Here is an 18,673-nt window from a genome sequence, read left to right as displayed (position 1 = left end):
GGGACTTGGACAAAAATGCGTGGGAGACCTCTCCCTTTTACAGGAAGAGAACATATATTTGAGGAGGGATAACCCTTATAACTACAAGCCCCAGAGTATAACAGAATCATAGAACGGTTTGGGTTGGAAGGGATCTTAAAAATCATCTGCCGTGGGTAGGGACACCTTTCACCAAACCAAGTTCAGAGCTCCATCCAACCTGACCTTGAACTTTTCCAGGGATGGGGCAGCCACAGCTTCTCTGGGCAACCTGTGCCAGGGCCTCACCACCCTCACAGGGAAGAATTTCTTCCTAATTTCTTCCTTCTAAACCTCCTCTCTGTCAGTATTAAGCCATTCCCCCTTGTCCTGTCACTCCAGCCCCTTGCAAACCGTCTCTCTCCATCTTTCCTGCAGGCTCTCCCAACGTGGCAAGATGTGACTCAGGCTGCATATTAGATTGATTCTGATCTCACTTGCATCCAAGAGATACAATCTGGAATTGGTAGGAGTGAAGGGGAAAAGCTTTCAGAAGACCCACTGCACCACCAGCCAGTGCATGAACCCTGCTTTGGCTTCCTCCGCTGAGCAGCTCAGATGATGACATGGGCAAGAGTAAACATATTGACAGTGTTAATACCATTTGGAGGACCTACATCTCTGATAAAAGAATGATTTCTTTTCAAGGCGTTTTCTTTCAGGCTTTCTTTTTCCCCCTAATACTTAGGAATACTTAGTCCAGTACTTAAGAAACTAAAAGTGAGCTGGTTGTGTCAGGTTTTTTTACCAGTGCAGCAGTGTGGTAATTCCTGAAATGCCTCCAGAACGAGCATGGATACAACTATTAAGGTAAACAAACACAAACTCCCAGTGAATTTGTAGCAGATTTAGTCACTACAAGCATATGAATTGAACAGACAGAGGATGGGTGTCAAACTCTCACTGCAGGTCAACATGTGCTGACACTTCGACTTTTCTGAAACTTGTATATCCAGAACTGGCAAGGGATACAGACTCAGCACCTTACAGACCTCTCTTTTTTAAAGGTTTCATGTAAACTCTAAAATAGAAATTATACCATCCATCAGTTTCTAAAAGTGCTACAAATTATCCTGGGTACCTGCTTGTACTCTCCAGCCATCAGTTTTCAATTATTAGAAAGACGTATTTCAGCTTTTAGAAGATAATCTAGAGGCTACACATTAAAGAATCTCCAATAAATTTCTCTCAAAGTGTAAGAATTCATTTCTGGAAATCCATTTAGTTCCACACTTTGTTTTTTTTCTCAAAGCAGCAGACAGACAACTCCCAGCGGTCACATTAGCAAGAATCCCTCAGCTAGAGCTGCACAGCTCTAAAATATTTACCTCTTACAGCATATTTAGTGTGACCTACACATAACACAATGAATTATTTCTAGTTGAGCCATATTTGCTGCTATTCAGCCTAGGTCCTTCTTCTTAGCTCTCTGATAGGGTTGAATGTTGCTCCATTCATTACCTATTTCTGTGCACATTAAATTAAAAAGATTAAACTTTCCGCTGCAGATTTTTCTGTAAAACTTGCTATTGTAAATAACAACACATATTTCTCGTGTCAAGCCTTGTCTCATTAAAGTCAGCACTTAAATTATCTGAATTTAATGTGGCATTACTTAGCAGTTACTGTGTGTATACATATATTACCTTTTTCATTTTTTTATGCATCTATGTTTTTGTGTATCTGCATGAGAGAGAGAGCGATGGATCAACACAGAACACCCCACTTCTCCAACCATTCCTGACCTATTTTCCTTCAACCTCTTTCACTGAAGTCATGGCAACTTCTTCTTAACCAAGCCTGAGTGTTTAACCCTGTCAAATAACTTCTTTGTGCTGTTCCACTCACCTCTGCTTTAGAGTTTCTTGGTACTCTCTCAGTATATCCAATGACTCCTTCAGTCTTTGTACAATTTCCCCTCTACTCATCTCTGAAGGAGTCATCCAGTGACAAAAATCTCCCTTTTTATTCACCTTGAGTGGCATAAATGAGCCCAGCACACAGCACCAGCTGCGAGCACCCAGAAGAAATGGATGACTCTCAAAATTTGTGCTGAGCCTTTTAGACAGTCTGTAGAGTTGCACTTGGTCGTGCACTATTAATTAGATGTTGATAATGAGAACTACAGACATAAAATTTTGTGAACTATTGCACAATCTTGTAAAACAGTCTTTCATAGTGAGCTCTTGGCTATGAACTCATGTAAAAAGTGATGGTAAGCTCTTATCTCTTCCACACAGAACAGGCCAAAATAAAACCATTACCTGACTGGCCAAAAAAAATTTTAAAAATTGAAAAAATTACTCTGTCAACTTATTTCTCACAATCACTGGCCCTGTTATAACCCTAGTTATAAAAAAAAAAAAACCTAAGACATGAAAAGAAGCAGGGTAACAAGGTAATAAAGAAAAACTTAGAGGTCAAAAGAGCAAAAAAGCAAGTTGCCAACAGACAGGAGCTATTTTGGGAGGTCCCAAATCCTTTGTCCACATGTACAGCTCCTGTCTCTTCATAAAATACCAGTTGTAAATTACAGCATGATTCTTAATTAGATTCAGGTAAATTCTACCGGTTCAGTTTTTTGTTTGCAAACCAAACCCAACAGTTGGAGTTAAAATGTTTAAACAGTAGTTGTTGAAGGGACTTTGGAAAGCCATCAGTTATTTCCCTTTCCACACAGAGGACAACTATGCCTGTTTCAAGGCCTGCACTGATGGATGTTCTGTAGCCTTTATAAGAATTCCATAGCAGTATTTGGTGAGTCTTCCTCAGCAAGTCCTCCTGACACAGCAAAACAATTTTGCTGCTATATAAAAATGTAATGGAAAATAGTGGGAAAAAAAAAAAGTGTTGTTCTTCTTTTGTTTTGTTGTTTGTTTTTTTCCAGCCTGTGTTCACTCTAACTTTTTGCACACAAAAAACCCTCTCCTTTAATTTGATTTAAAACCCCAAGAAACCACTCTTTCTGTTAATGCCCTGAATCTACAAAGCTATAGTTAAAAAATGCATTTAAAAAGTGCCTAACTTTTTTTTCTCTTGTCATGATGTTTTTTTCAAGTGCCAAAAATAGATATAGGCTTGTTTAATTGCATGGAACTCTGTGTTTGACACAATCCCCATGCTGAGATAGCCAAGAAGATGAATGTGACTGAAATCTCCTGCACCAAAGTCCTTCAGATTCTCAATTTCAAGACAGGAAGAAAATCTAATGGACACGTTCTTGGACAGCTGAAAATAGCAGTCTATTATTTACAAAGCCACAGGCACATTTAAAGGATTCCAGAGGTACTGAAAAATACGTCTTGGAAGAGTTACATACAATTTGTTTGCACATCTAGTCTTGCAAATCCAATTCCCATGGGGAACTGGGGAAGGAAATAGTTCTTGGGGTGGGCAACTCTGTAAAATGTGAATGTAACTTTTCAGCTTGTCCTGTGCAGGACCTCTCTTCTTTAGGGGAATTGTAGGAGGGACTAATTGTTTCATGCATCAAATGCCACAGTGTTGTGCTTTTAGTTTTTCTAGACCTAAAGTTTGCTGAGATATTTGTAGGAGGATGCAGATAACTCATGGAGAGGGGATGAGCTCGCTTTTATAATTGCACAAACCCAGACAACTGAAAGGAGGCCTGTCAGGAGAGGGTTTTTCTTACATAAATAACAAAAAACCTCCCAAACACAACAAACCAATAACTTCAGAGAAACCAATTAAGCCTCTGGCAAAGCTAGAAGAAACATGCCTGGTTATTTTGGCATGTGCTGCTATTGACTGATTTGGCCAAGCCTGTCATGGCACAACCAACTTTTTGCTATTTTTTTTTTAAATTCACCCCTGCAAGCAAGTTGTGCTTCTTTCATAGAGTTCTTTCCTTATAACAGCAAAAAGTGCATACACAGATATACATGTCTTTAGACACACTTTCCTATGTTAATAGCAATATTTAAAATGTCCATAATGGTCCCAATTCTTTAAAAAAAAATTAACCATTCTTCAGCAAAACTGAATATCTAAGCCAGCAACTTCTAAAGGTCAGTTTTTTAAGCACCTCACTCATTTTCCTGTGTATGTTTTCCAATTATGAGTAGATAATAATTTCATTGCTAGAACTTTTACAAGTCTGTAACTAAACGATATTTTAAAGAGCTCATGTATGATCTTTTCTACGATAATGTGCTTTCTATTTTTGCCCACATTGCAGGCCAAAATTTTCCCATATTTTAACACAAGAACCAACCAAACGCTACAAATTCCCAAAATGCATTTTGAGTAGTAGATAGTGAAATATTTCAGATATCATTCATAAAAAATTAACAGTATCATTCTAAATAACTAGGCAATTTAGATATTAAATTTGTTCATGGTACCTCCACAATAAAATAAAAGCTTATCACTACCTTAAGAACGTACAACTACTGAAAAGGAGTTGGTAACATTTTAGAGTTACTTTTCCCAAACCATGAAGTTGTCTCCTAACACCAAGTTTTTATTAATTAAAACTTTCCATTACAAAATCCTGTATTCAGATACAAGTGCATTTATTCAGACTTGTTCCAGACTGTTTAAACAAAGGTTTTTTTATGATGATTAGCTTCCAAAAAAGTTAATGGCAGTTCTTGGCTGCATCCAAAGCACAGGCGTAAGTAGATAATATTTCTTGTGATAAGCTCACAGCCTTATAGTTAAACTAAAAAGAAATGCACACATTACCAAGAGACCTCATCAAGAGATGGGAAAAAACCTTCCTAGATACCTCCATAAAAATACTACAGAGCTGCCTATTTACTAACTTTGCATAATTTACAGAATATTAGGAAGAAGAAAACACTTGGAGGACTGGAATTAGGGAGACTGGATAAATTGGAGTGAGTCTGTCTGGACAAGGAGAGCACAAATCACAGTAGCTCACAGGCATGGGGAGAGGAGGAGGAGCAACAAGCAGAAGGAAGAGCAGTCTGTGATTAGCTGGCCAAGGAATCTGGGGAGAAGAGGCAATGTGTTTAGGGAGTTAAAACTGGAGACCAAGTGTAAGTTTGGGGAGCAGTCAACTGGCTGGATAAAATGATCAGGACTAGGTGGCTGGAGGTGAGAAACAGAACTATACCTGATTTAGAGACAAGTCAGGAGACAATGAATTGCCCAAGAAAAGAGATTAAACTGAATTGCCCAAAGATGAGGCAGCAGTGGGAGGCATATTTGGGAATGGCAGGGTTGGATGTAATCGTAAGGAATGATGCTAAACTGGAAGGTTGTGGTGGGAATGCCATGCAGGCATTAGCATGGATCAGGGATTAACACATCAACTGAGGAATTAACATCAGCCCTGTGATAGCTCACCCCTGTCCCAGCAGAATGGCAGTGTTTAGGCTCCTCTGAAGAGACCTTTCAAAGAACCAAGATTAGAAACATGGGGAGTGAAGAGTTGATTTCCATAAACTTAGAGAAGAGGCCAGGACAGGAAACAGGCAAAAAGCTCAGCCATCCTGCTGGAAACCCACCTTCCCTGCCCTCCTTTAGCCCAAAGGTTCTAAGGAGAACTCCTGAGCTATCAAACCTCCTGCTGGTCTGCAGGAGGCTCCCGCAGAGTTTTCCCTCTCTCCTGTTAGTGCTGTGGATAAACAACTATTTCTTTGCCACAAAGCCTGAACTGGACTGCCTAACTATTAACGTATCAAGTATCAGAATAGTCTCCCCTCGATTATTCTCAGGTAACCTTTTCAATCTGAACCATCTCTCTCTCCTGTGACAGTGAGAGAATGATCCTGTCCAGTTCTAGCCATGGCAGCACCCTGAGAAGCTAGATATTAAATCCCAGTCCATACTCCATGATTATTTAACTTTTATACAAAGCTGAGAGAGCTCAAGAGAGGACAATGAAGTTCCCAATCCGTACAGAACACATGCAAGAAAGTGGAGCATATATTAAATTTTTTGCCAAAAAAACCACACAAAGGAGAGGTTACTAAATAGGTATTAAAGACAACAAAAATTACTACATTTTTTTTAACCCCTTATATATTTATTCAAGTGCACACAAAAAAAAATGTTTTGTTTGGAATGAAATAGCAGTGACTTGTTTCAAAGATGGTGTCTTCAATTAAGTAACTTTATATTAACATTTGGCCAAAGCTGACTTTCATACATTTTCTTATTCCTTTGTTGGAATAAAAATTGTGCAATCTTAATGCTAAAAAAGAGCCCTACCCCCCACACTTAGCACGTTTACTCTCTCTGTAGCTCAGATCCCCTTCTGTAAAATGGGAACAATTTGAACTTGTTGAGACTTTGTGAGGATGAATAATCAAGAAAACCCTGATGGTACAACCACAGACACCACAAGCAGCTGAAGAAGCCTTGATTAAATCAACAACTTTGTTCATTTTCTTACATTTTGTCTTCTCATTATTATTAGGTTCCTGCTCTGCTGACAAAAAGAACAAATATTGAATACCTGCACAGTGTTTGCTCCCTATCCATCCTCTAACGAGATCAAAGCAGATATGTTGACAAAATATTAGGCAGTTCCTCATCTCAAGATGATCATATTCATAAAAGATGTGACCTTAAAATTGCACAACATCATTTCTATTATTCCCTAATACACAAATACTTGACTTTTCAATTTCTAAGGTCATTTTTTTTCTCCGTAGTAAAATTGTTATGTACCGTATTCAATACAAAAATCAAAAAACATGGAAGTTCATCTTCCTGATTTAGGGTTCATCCCTCAATACAGAAGAAATCCACTTTGCATTTTGTCACCTATCCCATTCACTCCTTTCAACTGAGCTCAGGAAAAAGTCAGTGATCTTGAGGCAAAACCAGATGAAGAGCTCACATGACTCCAAACAGAAAGCAATTTTCACACGGCCTCTTATGAACTGAGCAGCAACAAGCGAGTTTGGCACAACTCAGTGTTCTACAAGGCCTGCACAAAGGGCCTGGTTCTGAGGGGTGCTGGAGGTCTCTGGGTACTGAGCACTGCAGGATCGGGCTCAACTTGCTAATGACTTCTCATAGTGTGGTGGGGATTAACCACAATGTGACTCCTGCACTCATTTGCAGCCTGAATGAAACAGGAAAAACCTCTTTTTGACTTTGCAAGGAACGGGTTTGTGCCTTTTCCTTTTTGCTGAGAACAGCCCCTTTTCTTTTCCCTAGACAAAAACAATGTGTTTTTTTTTTTTCCTCACTAGGCTTTACTTGGAAACGCTAAGGATGTGTCACCCTCTCCAGAGAGTGACAGGCCAACAACTAGACCTTCTTTAACTGAGGACTAAGTTGTTGTTATACAGCCAATAAAAAAACTATTGAGGTGGAATCAACCAAGGGTCCTCTTTCTGTCCAGCTCCTTTCCCAGGCACTGGAAACCTCAAATTCCTGACCATGGTGACAGACTTGAGTAGCTGCCAAAAGAGCACACAGACATGGCTGATGCCCCCCACACCTGCCAGGCAATTTCTTCTCCTAGGAAAGCAGAAGAAACAATGGAGCAGAGTATCCTTCTCCTTTCTGTTCTGCTTCCCAGGCTGTAAATACAACCTCACCTGATGCCACAGCTGTCTTTCATTGGGCTGCTTTAACATATCAGGAATTATCCACACTGCAGCTGCCACTGTTAACTGCTTAAAGTTTGGACACTAAAAATTTCATGTTCTGTGCCTTGAAACTATGATTATTATTTTCTCTTAGAAAATCCTTAAACAATGGATGAGGGAAAGGCCGTAAATGGGAGTGAACAGGCCATTCTCTGAATGCTGGCACCAGTAAGAAGTGAAAAGTGAAGTTTCAGACTCTTGCCTGTCCTTTGAGACACAGCAACAGAGAGTTTGAAGAAGTGATTTTTTACCAATTTAGCTCCTTACCTTAAAAAGCTGTACCTGCAGATGGAATGTGCGACTTCTCAAGGCTATGGCCTTTGAATTAAGGTAAGAAATCATTAAATCTAATTTTTCCCAGTTGTCAACATTGATACCAGTGGTCAGTGGCAAGTCTGCTCACATTTAAAACATTAACAGCCATAGCCTTTTTTTAAGTAGGAAAACAAGAAAAGAGTGTCCAAACTCCCAAACTTTGCCTGCTGCTCCTCCAGCAGGATCAGACCCTTTTCACTATAGAGCTGCAGACAGGTAGCTATCAATTGCAGGCTCATAAAAATATTTTAAGTTTTGAACTTGCTGCACGTGCAATGAGATTCTTCTGAGCGTAGCAAAAGGCATTTAGGACCTAGTGCAGTATTTATCTCTATGGTATTTTGCTATTTTTTTAAACAAAGAACAATCCATCCAGGACAATAATTAAGCCTCTGGGTGACCCAGCTATCAGAGCAGGTGGAGAATGCTGAAGTATCAGAGGCAGCATCCTCTGTACAGACCTGAGAAAGGGGAACTCTTGGTCTGAAGGCCGGAGGAGCTTCATAATACAGCAAAACATCCTCTCAGTCATCACTGCACTTGGGTGAGAAGCTGCTTGACTGGAGGAATAGATTTAGGAGTAACCAAGACCACAGAAGCAACAAAAGCTACAAATATTTCAGCAGAAAGGCTGAAGGCTTTGTTTGCAACCCTCAGCCCAGCTGAGGACTTGGATTTGCTTCCAGTCACGAGTAAATAGGGGCTGAGTCTTACAGACTAGATAATGAAAAAGACACAGTAGCACAAATTAAGAGAGAAGACTCCTGGCTTTGAAAAAGCCAAAAATAAAGACACTCTTTTGGGCCTGTTGTATTGATTTTTGCACATTAAAGAAACAAATCCGACTTGTTCCCCTGCACTTATATAATGTAAATTCTGTGTGATACACAGCAACCTGTGCATCCCTCAGCACTGGTAACTCTCAGACTGAGGGCATTGGGCTTCAAAGCAACACACAGCACTGCTAAAACATGCTCTGGGGAATTACTGAGGCTTGCTCAAGCGTTTTTCTTGTTAGGTTGGGTTTAATTAAAAAAAATCCTGAAGATATTGTAGCTACTGTAGAAGACTGTGGCAACGTGCTGTCAAAGGAAAGCTGTAACATCAGCCTGACAGTTTACAAATGCAGTATTCAGTCCTACGTGTAAATGAGCTGCCAATTCACTAAGTAAATAGGATCACTATTCACAATAATTACCACTCTAATCCACAGATTAACTCAAGATTGGATTGTAACAGAAAAAAACAAACAAACAAAAAAATTAAAATACAAACAATAAAAACCAAAAATAAACCCACAAAACCAAAACAAAACCCCCAAAACAAGACAAGGTCATTTAAAAAACAAACAAAAAACCCAAACAAAAACCAAAACAAAAGCAAAAAACCCAAAACACACAAAAAGCCACAAACTTTTTTTCCCCACAGCTGACCCCTCACACAATAATTTGGCTGTATGGGGCCACAATTTAGAGACATTTCAATCGCAGCCTTGGCACGGCAGAGAGCAAAGCGTAAATGTTCTGAACGCTAGGGTTGTTCAGAAGAAACCCAGAGCCTTCCCCTCACAGGCACCACCTTAATTACTTGTCAGGAACCTGGTCCTTATGCAAATGAACTCAGTTCTGGGACTGGGGATGGAGGATTCTCACACTCTGTCAACACCAGCTCTGAAAATAGCAAAGAGCAGACGCTCAGTGCAGTCCACACCAGCAACTTTCCTCTCACTATTTGTTTCAACAAGTCTTTCAATAAATTTACGCTCCCAGCATCAGAATTTACGAAGTAGTAAAGCAACACGACAGGAACCAGACCTCTGGTTAAGTGAAATAACATTGCTGGTAACACTTATCTACAGATTAGGTGGTGATTTTTCTGGACAAATTAACTAGCCTAGGTTACTTTGTATTAATTACTCTCTGATCTGCATTGCACATCTATACATAAAAACCTCCACTGTGCATTTATATCTGATATTTATGACACATAATAAATTACAATCTTCTCTTAATTCCAATTAGTTATTTTAATGCAACATCAGTCCTGATACTTATTAAAGCTCATTCTCAAACGAGGGTGTCATATCTATTTTAAATTTTGAAGATGTGCAGCATCATACCTACTTAAATTTTAACAAATTTAAAGGCAAACAATTTTCTCCTCAGCAGGAAGGGACTACATTTATTTTATAAGAGTAAAAAACTGGGCAACTTTGGTTTTGCTTGGAGAAAGTAGAGAAGTTTAATATCTTAAGCTATTTTAGCCAGCAGGCTGTTGGTATTATGAAAAGTTTGTCCATAGCACAATAAAGAAAGAAGTTCCAAATAAATGACAAATTATTTTTTTAACTTCTCTTTTTAATTTTTTTTTTATTTTTAAAGTGTAGTAGTGTGTATTTTCAACTTTGTATAAATGAGACTGTAAAACAAGTTGGAGAAAAGTCTAAATCTGATTATCCCTTCTAGTTTCATAAACCATTCCTAACTCAGCCAAAATCAAGTAGGCAAATATGCCCCAGATTTGAAGGATTTAAACCCCACTGTAATTTTCATTCAACTTTAGCTGTAGAATCATGTTTGGCTTCATTTCTAGGGGACTCTGAGAAGGGACATGCTTAAAATGTATCTGTATGTGCATCAAAATAAACTGACATAGGAATTTAGGTAATCCAAAGATGAGCACTGACAAAACCCCACAAAACCCTAGAAACATGAGGAGATAAAACTTAGTCTGTGCCCTCCATATAATTGAATTAAATGTTATTTACTTCTCTGGAAAAGTAGAGCTACCACCAATGGCTGAGTTGTGAATATTTTTGAATAAGTAAAAAAATACAGCAGATAAATAAAGTCAGTACCGGAAAATACTTTCCTCATTTACACTAATTATATGAAATTTTAATTCTACTTATTCTAAAGAACCATAAGATATTTTTGGTAAAATGATGAAGTCATAGCAATAAAAGGTGCCACCTGAGAAACTCTTGTTTATTCTGAAACGTTATCTGGGAAGTGGGTAGAGTTGATATGCTTTATTTAACACTTCAGATGTGTTCAGATTATTGAAAATTTTAACAGAAAATGAAGTTACAATTTTACCGAGGGAGTTTATGCATAGTTTAGTTTGTTTGGGGTTTTTTAATTTATTTTATTTCTAAATAAAACAGTATTATTTACTCAAGCAACAACTACTGCCAACGAAAGCTAAATTAACTGATGTAGCAAGACATAGAGGTTCAAAAAGACAGAGAGACAATAGCACATGCTAATATTCAAGGTAATTGTGTCAGTGTAGAGTTCCCCTTCAAGGACACTCTTAATTCACGGTTCTTTCAAAGTGTAGCTGTTGCTGTCCTGAACATAAAACAGAGCTCTGAACATACAACCTTAGACTAAGGTTCTGTCTTAACAATAAAATTAACAGGTTCTGAAGAAATTCTAGTTACCCAGAATTGTGTAAGACCTGTTAAATTGTGAGATCACTGAGTATTAAAAGTAACATTCCGTTTCTCTGACTGTCTGAACACACACTGGGCCCTGCAAGAAACAAATATGTGACTGAACCGCATTGATTAAATATTTATTGTGAGAAAAAAAAAAAAGGCCACTAGAAAAGCAGACCATACTTTGCAAAGATGTAAAATTCTTCTAACAGTCTAACTAGAAATCAGAATCCAGGGGACACGAGAGAGTTAAACTCTCCCATTATTCCAGCTGAATAACTAACACTTACATAGTGCTTTAAAACATAATGAGATACAGAAGACAGAGTATTAGTTAGCTGAAACAGGGATGAAGATGCAACTCTCAAACTGGTAAGAAACATTTGGAAAAGAAAAATAAAAAATATTTGAAATCCTCCTCCTTTTTTTTCACCTCTGCCTCCTCATTAGTATGGGTTTGAGGCTCTTTCCTCCAGCAGCAGGAGCCAAGCTCCCGAGCAAGTGGCACACTTTGTTCTATGTTCTTTCAGGATATGGAATTCTTTTCCTTGTAGAAAAAAAGAGTTAAAAAAACCCTCCTCTAAAAAAAAAAAAAAAAGAGTTAAAACCCCTCATCCTGACTTTCTTTGGGTGTATAAGAAAATTTCCAACTGAACTCCCATCACTCAGTGCTTTAGGGTTACAAGGTATCTAATCAAGTGTAAACAGTTGAGTTATTGGAAGATAATGAATAGTCTGATCAAACATAAGTTTCATGTGCACTTACTCCCAGAATTCCATCACTGGAGAAGTGGCATTTTGTAAAGAGACTTGACTGCAGTTGCTCATATTAAGTTTTTGAAACTCCACACAGTTTTCTATAAAAGAAAAAAAAAGAAAAGAGTTTGTTATACTGACATGCAAGTAAATTTTTTCTTGTTCACGCATCCTGTGAAGCCACCATTCTACAATACATTTGCTGTATGTGCAACACTGTGTTTTGATCACCAGACCACAGGCTCATCCCAGAAAAATATCCATGAGGACTGTTGCTCCTGTAACACTTCCTAAAGGCACAGTTCAGTGGCAAGGGCCAACAGAACCCCTCAGGTCGAAAGACACCTTGAGAAACTGAGTCAGTGGATTGGGAATTACAACGGTTGCCAGAACTGATACCAAAGCTTTCCACATCCCCTGGGCCCAGGACTAGTTCCCTAACATAAGCTGTAACCTTTCAGGCAGTTTTAGGTGTGCTCAAAGGCCATTATAACGACCATTTAACAAATAAACACAAAAGACAGTACAGTTGGTACGTGGTTTGAAATAGGACAGTGATTTAAGGAATAAATACACAAAATCCAGGAACATGGAAATGAGGGCACTGGTAGGAAATCCTCCCCATAGGTGTTTGTGATCTATAAATGCAATAAGCAGAGAATTACACATCAAAATGTCAATGAGAGGAGGCAGATGAAGAGCCCTATACTGCAAACCCTCACAAACACCTCATCGTTCATGCAGGAGGCTACTTTGCATGCTGTAAGGATTATTTCTGCTACTAAATTTCCAGAAGCAGCTTGATGAACATTATCCCTCAACACCTGGCATTTAAAAGAGCAAATCCAAAGATTCACATCTAGTATTTTTCTCTCCATTCAAATGCCTCCTTGATTTCATTAGAGTGAAAGAGCAAGATTGCAGCCTGTCATCAGGTCCTTCTCTGCAGCAGAATTCACTCGCTGTGTTTGGGGAGAATAGGTATGATTGCAAATAAGAGTCTTGGGATTTAGTCAGAATATCTTACAGAATTAAAAAAATCCAAAACCATCTTCTTCTGCATCTTCTTCTTATATTCTACAGGAACAAATGCTTACACAATGACCTAAACCAAAAAGATATGAATAAGGTTTCACTCCAAATTTCATTTACCATGGGATGTGATTGGCCCATTTGCAGTGCCTTTTCTTCAGGAATAGTTTTGTTCATGGCATTTTAATATATGAATCAATTATTTGGCAGGTTGTTGTATAGGGATAATCTCTACTGAGGTCATACCTGTATTCCATTCATGCCCACAGGTAGCCCAGGGAAGCTCTGTAGTAAAGCAGTTAAACAAGTAGAAGATAGCCCATGCTAAAATAATGATGTAATACACATTTAGGTGTGCCTCTATCACTTGGGTAGCATAGCCAATGCCTAGAGAAAAAAACAACAAACAGTGAGACACGAGAGAAAACTGCTACTTTTCAGGTAATCTAAAAACAAATGCTTACTACTTTAAACATATCTTAATTTCGATTTTGATACAATTTATTTCATTTTACCCCAAGTTCCATGCATGCTTTTGCAGTAGGACACAGAACAGTTTGTTACCTTCAAATAGAGGGCAAACTTTCCTCCAGCATGTAATGCCTCCCTCACTAGTGAACTGTCCCAGGGCCGTCTCCAGGAAAAATACTGGTATTCCACAGCAAATGAAAAAGACCACATATGGGATGAGGAAAGCACCTACAAGGGAAGAGTGAGTGGGTGTTGGTTATAACAAATGCAGTTCCTTGACAGCACAGTGAGAATTCTCCTAGTAATGGAATTCTCTTCTTAGAGAATCACTTCTTAGCCCTCTCTCAGGCATCAAGTTGACAGTGCAGGAAGCGTTTACTCCTGGTCCCAAATATCAAAAGTTGACCTGTAAGTTAGTGTCTTGGACTAAAACAGGCCAGATCAAAGTTCCCCAGCATAAATTAAAGTCTGCTCATGTGTCTCTCAAACACAGAAAAGATCACAGTCTTGCTCAGCCATGAAGTTCTGCACTGATCATCACCACATCAGTCTATGCTATCTTCTCTTCCTTGTTTTTTCAGGAAAGAAGGAATGAAGAAATTAAATCCAAAAAGTCCTTTGTATATTGTTTATATAAGCCTGATGATAAAGATCATGGAACAGACTTTGGAACTATTTACAAGACCAGGAAAGCAGGATTTGGCTTGATCAGCTAGAAACATTAATGTGAAATTGTAGGAAAATAACAAAGCGTCAAAAATTCTGTGAGATGCCCACAGCAAACTCCAGAACAGCTTATGAACCACATCAAAACTCAGACACAACCAGTAACAACTGTTGTGCTTTAGTCACCTTGATTAGAAAGTTAAGACACTAATACCAGTTGCTTTCACTTGCAGTTTCTTTCTTCAGAGCCAGCACAGCACCAGAGATCTCTTCACCAGCAGTCTCTTCCCTCAGCCAGGAAATTTTCCTGTAGCTGAATCTCATCTGCCTCTCAAGCAATTCATGAGGATTTCACAAAGAATGGAATCCTTACAGCTAAAACATGACTTCTCTGTGTAATTCACTGTGCATATTGTTTTGAGGAAGATCTGTATAAGCCAGGTGAACTGCTGGCCAGTATCCCATCCAGCTCACAATCACAGTGAGTTTAACATGGCAACGTGTTGAAATCCAAACTGTTTGCTTCTACTGTTTTTCCAACACTGTTCTACCACAGGTATGCATCATGAAAATCAATCAAAAAATTTCCCTGCTTGTAAAAAAGATCATATTCCAAGAAATGTCTAATTGTAATACAAAGAAATTAATTTTCCTAAAACCTCCAAATAAATATCTACAAGAAAAACCTAAAATTATAGAAGCTTATGCGTACACTGCCTGTTACGACTCAGAGGAAGTGCCAGAGGGAGGTCAGACCTCTCAAGTTCCACACTACAGCTCCCAGGTTTGTTCTGTATCTAGCAAGTTATTTCATGACCAGATCATGTATTTTACCATTGTCTTCACTTACCACACACTAAGTAGTTTGGTGCATCAGATATAAACACTGAAAACAAACTCTGGTCTAATTCTACAAGGGCACCCCAGAAAGTTACAAAGCCACAGGTCACAGACCAAGCCTTCATTGAATAAAACTGGTCAATGGCAAATTTCCTGAGGTGCCAGGACATAACCACTTAGATCACACACACTAATGCTATTCTTAAAGGATAGAGTGGTGATTCAATGTGATATTTAAGTACGTAATTTTTCCTCAAATAAGCCATAACCATGATTAGAATTCTTTCTACCTGGTGTTAGAGCCTTTAAAAAATGATAGCATCACATTTGGACAAGGTAGCACAGACATACAAATGGACACAGAAAGGTGGCTATGTGGACAAGGAAACTACACACCAAAAATACATTTCTATTTTTAACTCTTCCAAAAGTTCTCTGGGAACACTTTGACAATCAACAAGAAACTGTCCCATATATCATACCCAGCATATTAATATTTATGCACTAACAGCAGTATTTGGTAACGTCATTCTGGAAAGAGGTGAACTCCTGCTATCTTAGTTTTGCCCAGGTACAGATATATAGAGGAAGGTGCTACAAACAAACAGATCTTCCACAGCACTATTGGTCTTAGAGAAACAGCAGACAAAATGGGCCAAAACCATCCCTGAGTTTGGACAAGGAGGGACAGGGAAAATAAATTTGGCAAAGCGTTGTTAGCAAGGAAACCCATCCTGGAACGGATCTTTGCACATCAGCCACTGAACATTCAGGTTTTTCTCCCAGCCTGTGCTGTTACACTCACACTGCCTTAAGTGGGAAGAATGTTGAACCCAGTCCACAGAATTCTAAACTAAGTTTTAAATTTACTTCTTTCTTCATTGCTTCATAAGTCACAGCTGATGTGCTTATTCTCAACTCTCACATATCTTACACAGTTTACACTTAACTATGACCACTACATGCCACGTGTTCTTACTTCTGCACAAGTTAAGTCTGTTCTTTTCTCTCTCAAGTAGCATTCATATTTTAAATTTATTAGGGTTTGCTCTCTTCTTTGAGCAACCATTAGTTTTGACATCTTCCCCTACTTTACTGTAGGAAGAAGGGGAAGCACTGAGGAAGAAAACAAGTACATTGAGTTACAAAAATTTCCACGTGACAAAGAATTTCGTCTTTGTAGCGTTATCAGAAAAAAATATTCATCGTCTCCAAAGTATTCTACTTGAAAAATAAACTGTTACATTCTTTCCTGTGTCAGAAAAACTTATGGAAGTATGCTTGGGTCTGTATTCCCATGCAGAAGAAAACACAGACAGTACTACTCTAAGGGAACACTGGCTTCTTCTACATCAAAAATCTCACGGAAAAAAATACAGCCATTTACTAAGGTAAAAGCAACTCGTAAAAGTAACCTCTTTTCTTTTTGCAGAAAAGGAAAGAGAAATATGACTTTTGTCTTAGTTGTCAGATGTGTTATAATTCCCTCTCTGCACATATGCTGAAAGCTTGAGCTCGTATCTCTTCCTAGTGCAATAAATCACTGCAAAGCGTCCTTAACTGTTTATTTCCCACGTTTATGGTGAGCAGTAAATCAGCACATGATGCCATCTTACCTCCTCCGTTCTTGTAGCACAGGTATGGGAATCTCCATACGTTTCCCAACCCAATAATCTCCCCTGCCACAGAAAGCACAAATTCAACTTTATTGTTCCAGTGACCTCTTTCATGAACTTTCTTATCGTTGCTGTGGACAAGGTTGGTGCTTGAGGCTTCTGGGTCCAAAGCATCTTCTGGCTTGCCATTAATTATAGGAATAGTCTTTTCAGCTGTCATGACTTTTCAGCCTAGGGTAGAACAAAAGGAAAACACATGGGTGTTTTAAGACACTTGCTAGTACTGATCTTCAATGACTAAAGTCTCTCAGCGTGTCATTGGCTTCTTATCGCCTATGTAAATTGGCAGATACAAATGAAGGAAGCTGGAAAAGTTGCAAAGCAGGTAAAAAAGGAAAAGGTGGGGAAAAGAGAAGCTTATATACGAGAGAAGGAGTTGATTTCCAGGTTGAGACAGATAACTCAGCAGCAGATAGCGAAGCCTTTCAAAAACCCCTCCCCAAGCGAGGATCCCAGCTTGACCAACCTACCAGAGGACAGAGATGAGCTGCACCTTGCAGGAGCCCAGCTGAGAGCAGAAGAAGACGGGGATGTGGAAGACGGGGGCCTGGACGGTTCTGGCCTGCCTGGAGGAGCAGGGGAGCTCCGGGGCTACTCACCCAGGGCTCTGCCCGTGCCTGCGCGGCGGGGACAGGGGCCGGCTGTGGCTCAGCGCTGCGCTCCGAGCGGATCGCCCCGGGCTGCCGCTCTGCGCTCCGCCGCACGGGAGACACGGGGCGGCTCAGGCGGGCAGGGGAAGGCGGGGATAAGGCGGACGGCGTTAGGAGACCGAGGGAAGCTCGCCCTGCCCGGCCCGGCTGGGGGTAGGATGCTCCCCACGCGCGCTGCAGCCGGGATTTGCAAATGCTCAGCCCTTCCCCGGAGCGATGGTATAACACCCGCCTCCCCCCTCCGCCCACCTCAGGCTGTCCCGCCAGCTCCCCCCCTCCTCCTCTTCCTCCTCCTCCGCCACCAGCATCACCAGCCGAGCATCCCCAGCCTCCGCTCGCCCGCCCCGCGGGGACCAGCCAGGGCCGAGCCGCCGGCTCTTCCCAGCCCTGCGGGTTGTTCCCGGCGCTGAGGGCGGTTCCCAGCCCTGCTCTCCGCTCCCCCCCGGGCCGGGGATGCCCCGCATGCGGCGGGGGCTGTGCCGTGTGTGGGTGCGGGAGCGCCCGCCCCGCACCTGCAGCCCCGCAGAGCCCGCCCGGCCCGGGGTGGGATGGGATGGGGGTCTAGCGCAGGCCCGGCGGGGTAAAAAAAGGAACCCACCGCAACACATGACACCGATTTCAGCTGGAAAGGGCGGAGGGGGAAGGGGACAGACGGGATAAAAAAGAAACCTAAGGGGGAACATTTGGAAAGTGTGGAAACATCGTGGGCGCTTTCGAGTTACGCTAGGAGGGAAATGCAGAAGAGCAGCCCGTGTGGGCACTTCTAACCCGGGTTTGGCTTAAAATTCAAGCAAAATAAGTCTAAAAGAGAAGCAAGGATAGGAGGCTACTTCCTCCTATGCATACAAACAGTTTTGTTTCAGGTTAAATAAAATGTCTCAAAGAGAGAGGGTTTTTACCTGTTAAACTCCGCATGCCCTTTTATTTTTGTAGTAGTTCTCTCATTTCCAGCCCAGGTTTCTCAACCCAAACTAAATACCTCTTCAGTTCTTCATCTCTACAGTTTCTCCTTGGCAAATGGCAGGACCCAAGTCAGGCTCCAGGTTCAAATCTTCCCTTGGATCCACGCTAAGTTGCAGGTATGATCACCAAGGCTTTGCTCTGCAGCTCCAGGAGATGTGCTTTGGAACAGAGTCTCCTAAATCTGGGATTCCATTTAGGCATGCTGGAGAATGATGCCCCAGAAACAACCTGCTCTTCCATGTGAATTCT

The 18,673-nt window shown here is 40.4% G+C and overlaps 1 protein-coding gene across 2 annotated transcripts in view; it reads right to left on the bottom strand.

The window, feature by feature from the left end:
* LOC126648035 (sodium- and chloride-dependent GABA transporter 3) overlaps positions 1-17,639 on the bottom strand; it is a 92,935-nt gene extending 75,296 nt beyond the window's left edge. The window contains exons 1-5 of one of the 2 annotated variants that reach the window (XM_050330695.1): positions 17,282-17,639; positions 16,752-16,982; positions 13,723-13,857; positions 13,405-13,545; positions 12,137-12,227 (exon numbers count right to left, since the gene is read on the bottom strand). In XM_050330695.1, the coding sequence (XP_050186652.1) occupies positions 12,137-12,227; positions 13,405-13,545; positions 13,723-13,857; positions 16,752-16,971 (587 nt within the window). In that variant the 5' untranslated portion in view covers positions 16,972-16,982; positions 17,282-17,639. The remainder of the gene's footprint in view (positions 1-12,136; positions 12,228-13,404; positions 13,546-13,722; positions 13,858-16,751; positions 16,983-17,281) is intronic. The other variant, XM_050330696.1, reaches the window with a different exon arrangement.
* Positions 17,640-18,673: the final 1,034 nt, after the last annotated feature.

The sequence above is a fragment of the Myiozetetes cayanensis genome, unplaced genomic scaffold (genome assembly GCF_022539395.1).
Source record: "Myiozetetes cayanensis isolate MyiCay16 unplaced genomic scaffold, myiCay2020 scf43, whole genome shotgun sequence".
Taxonomy (NCBI): Eukaryota; Metazoa; Chordata; class Aves; order Passeriformes; family Tyrannidae; genus Myiozetetes; species Myiozetetes cayanensis.
Note: the sequence above shows the minus strand (reverse complement) of the source record. Positions and strands in the feature narration are given on the sequence as shown.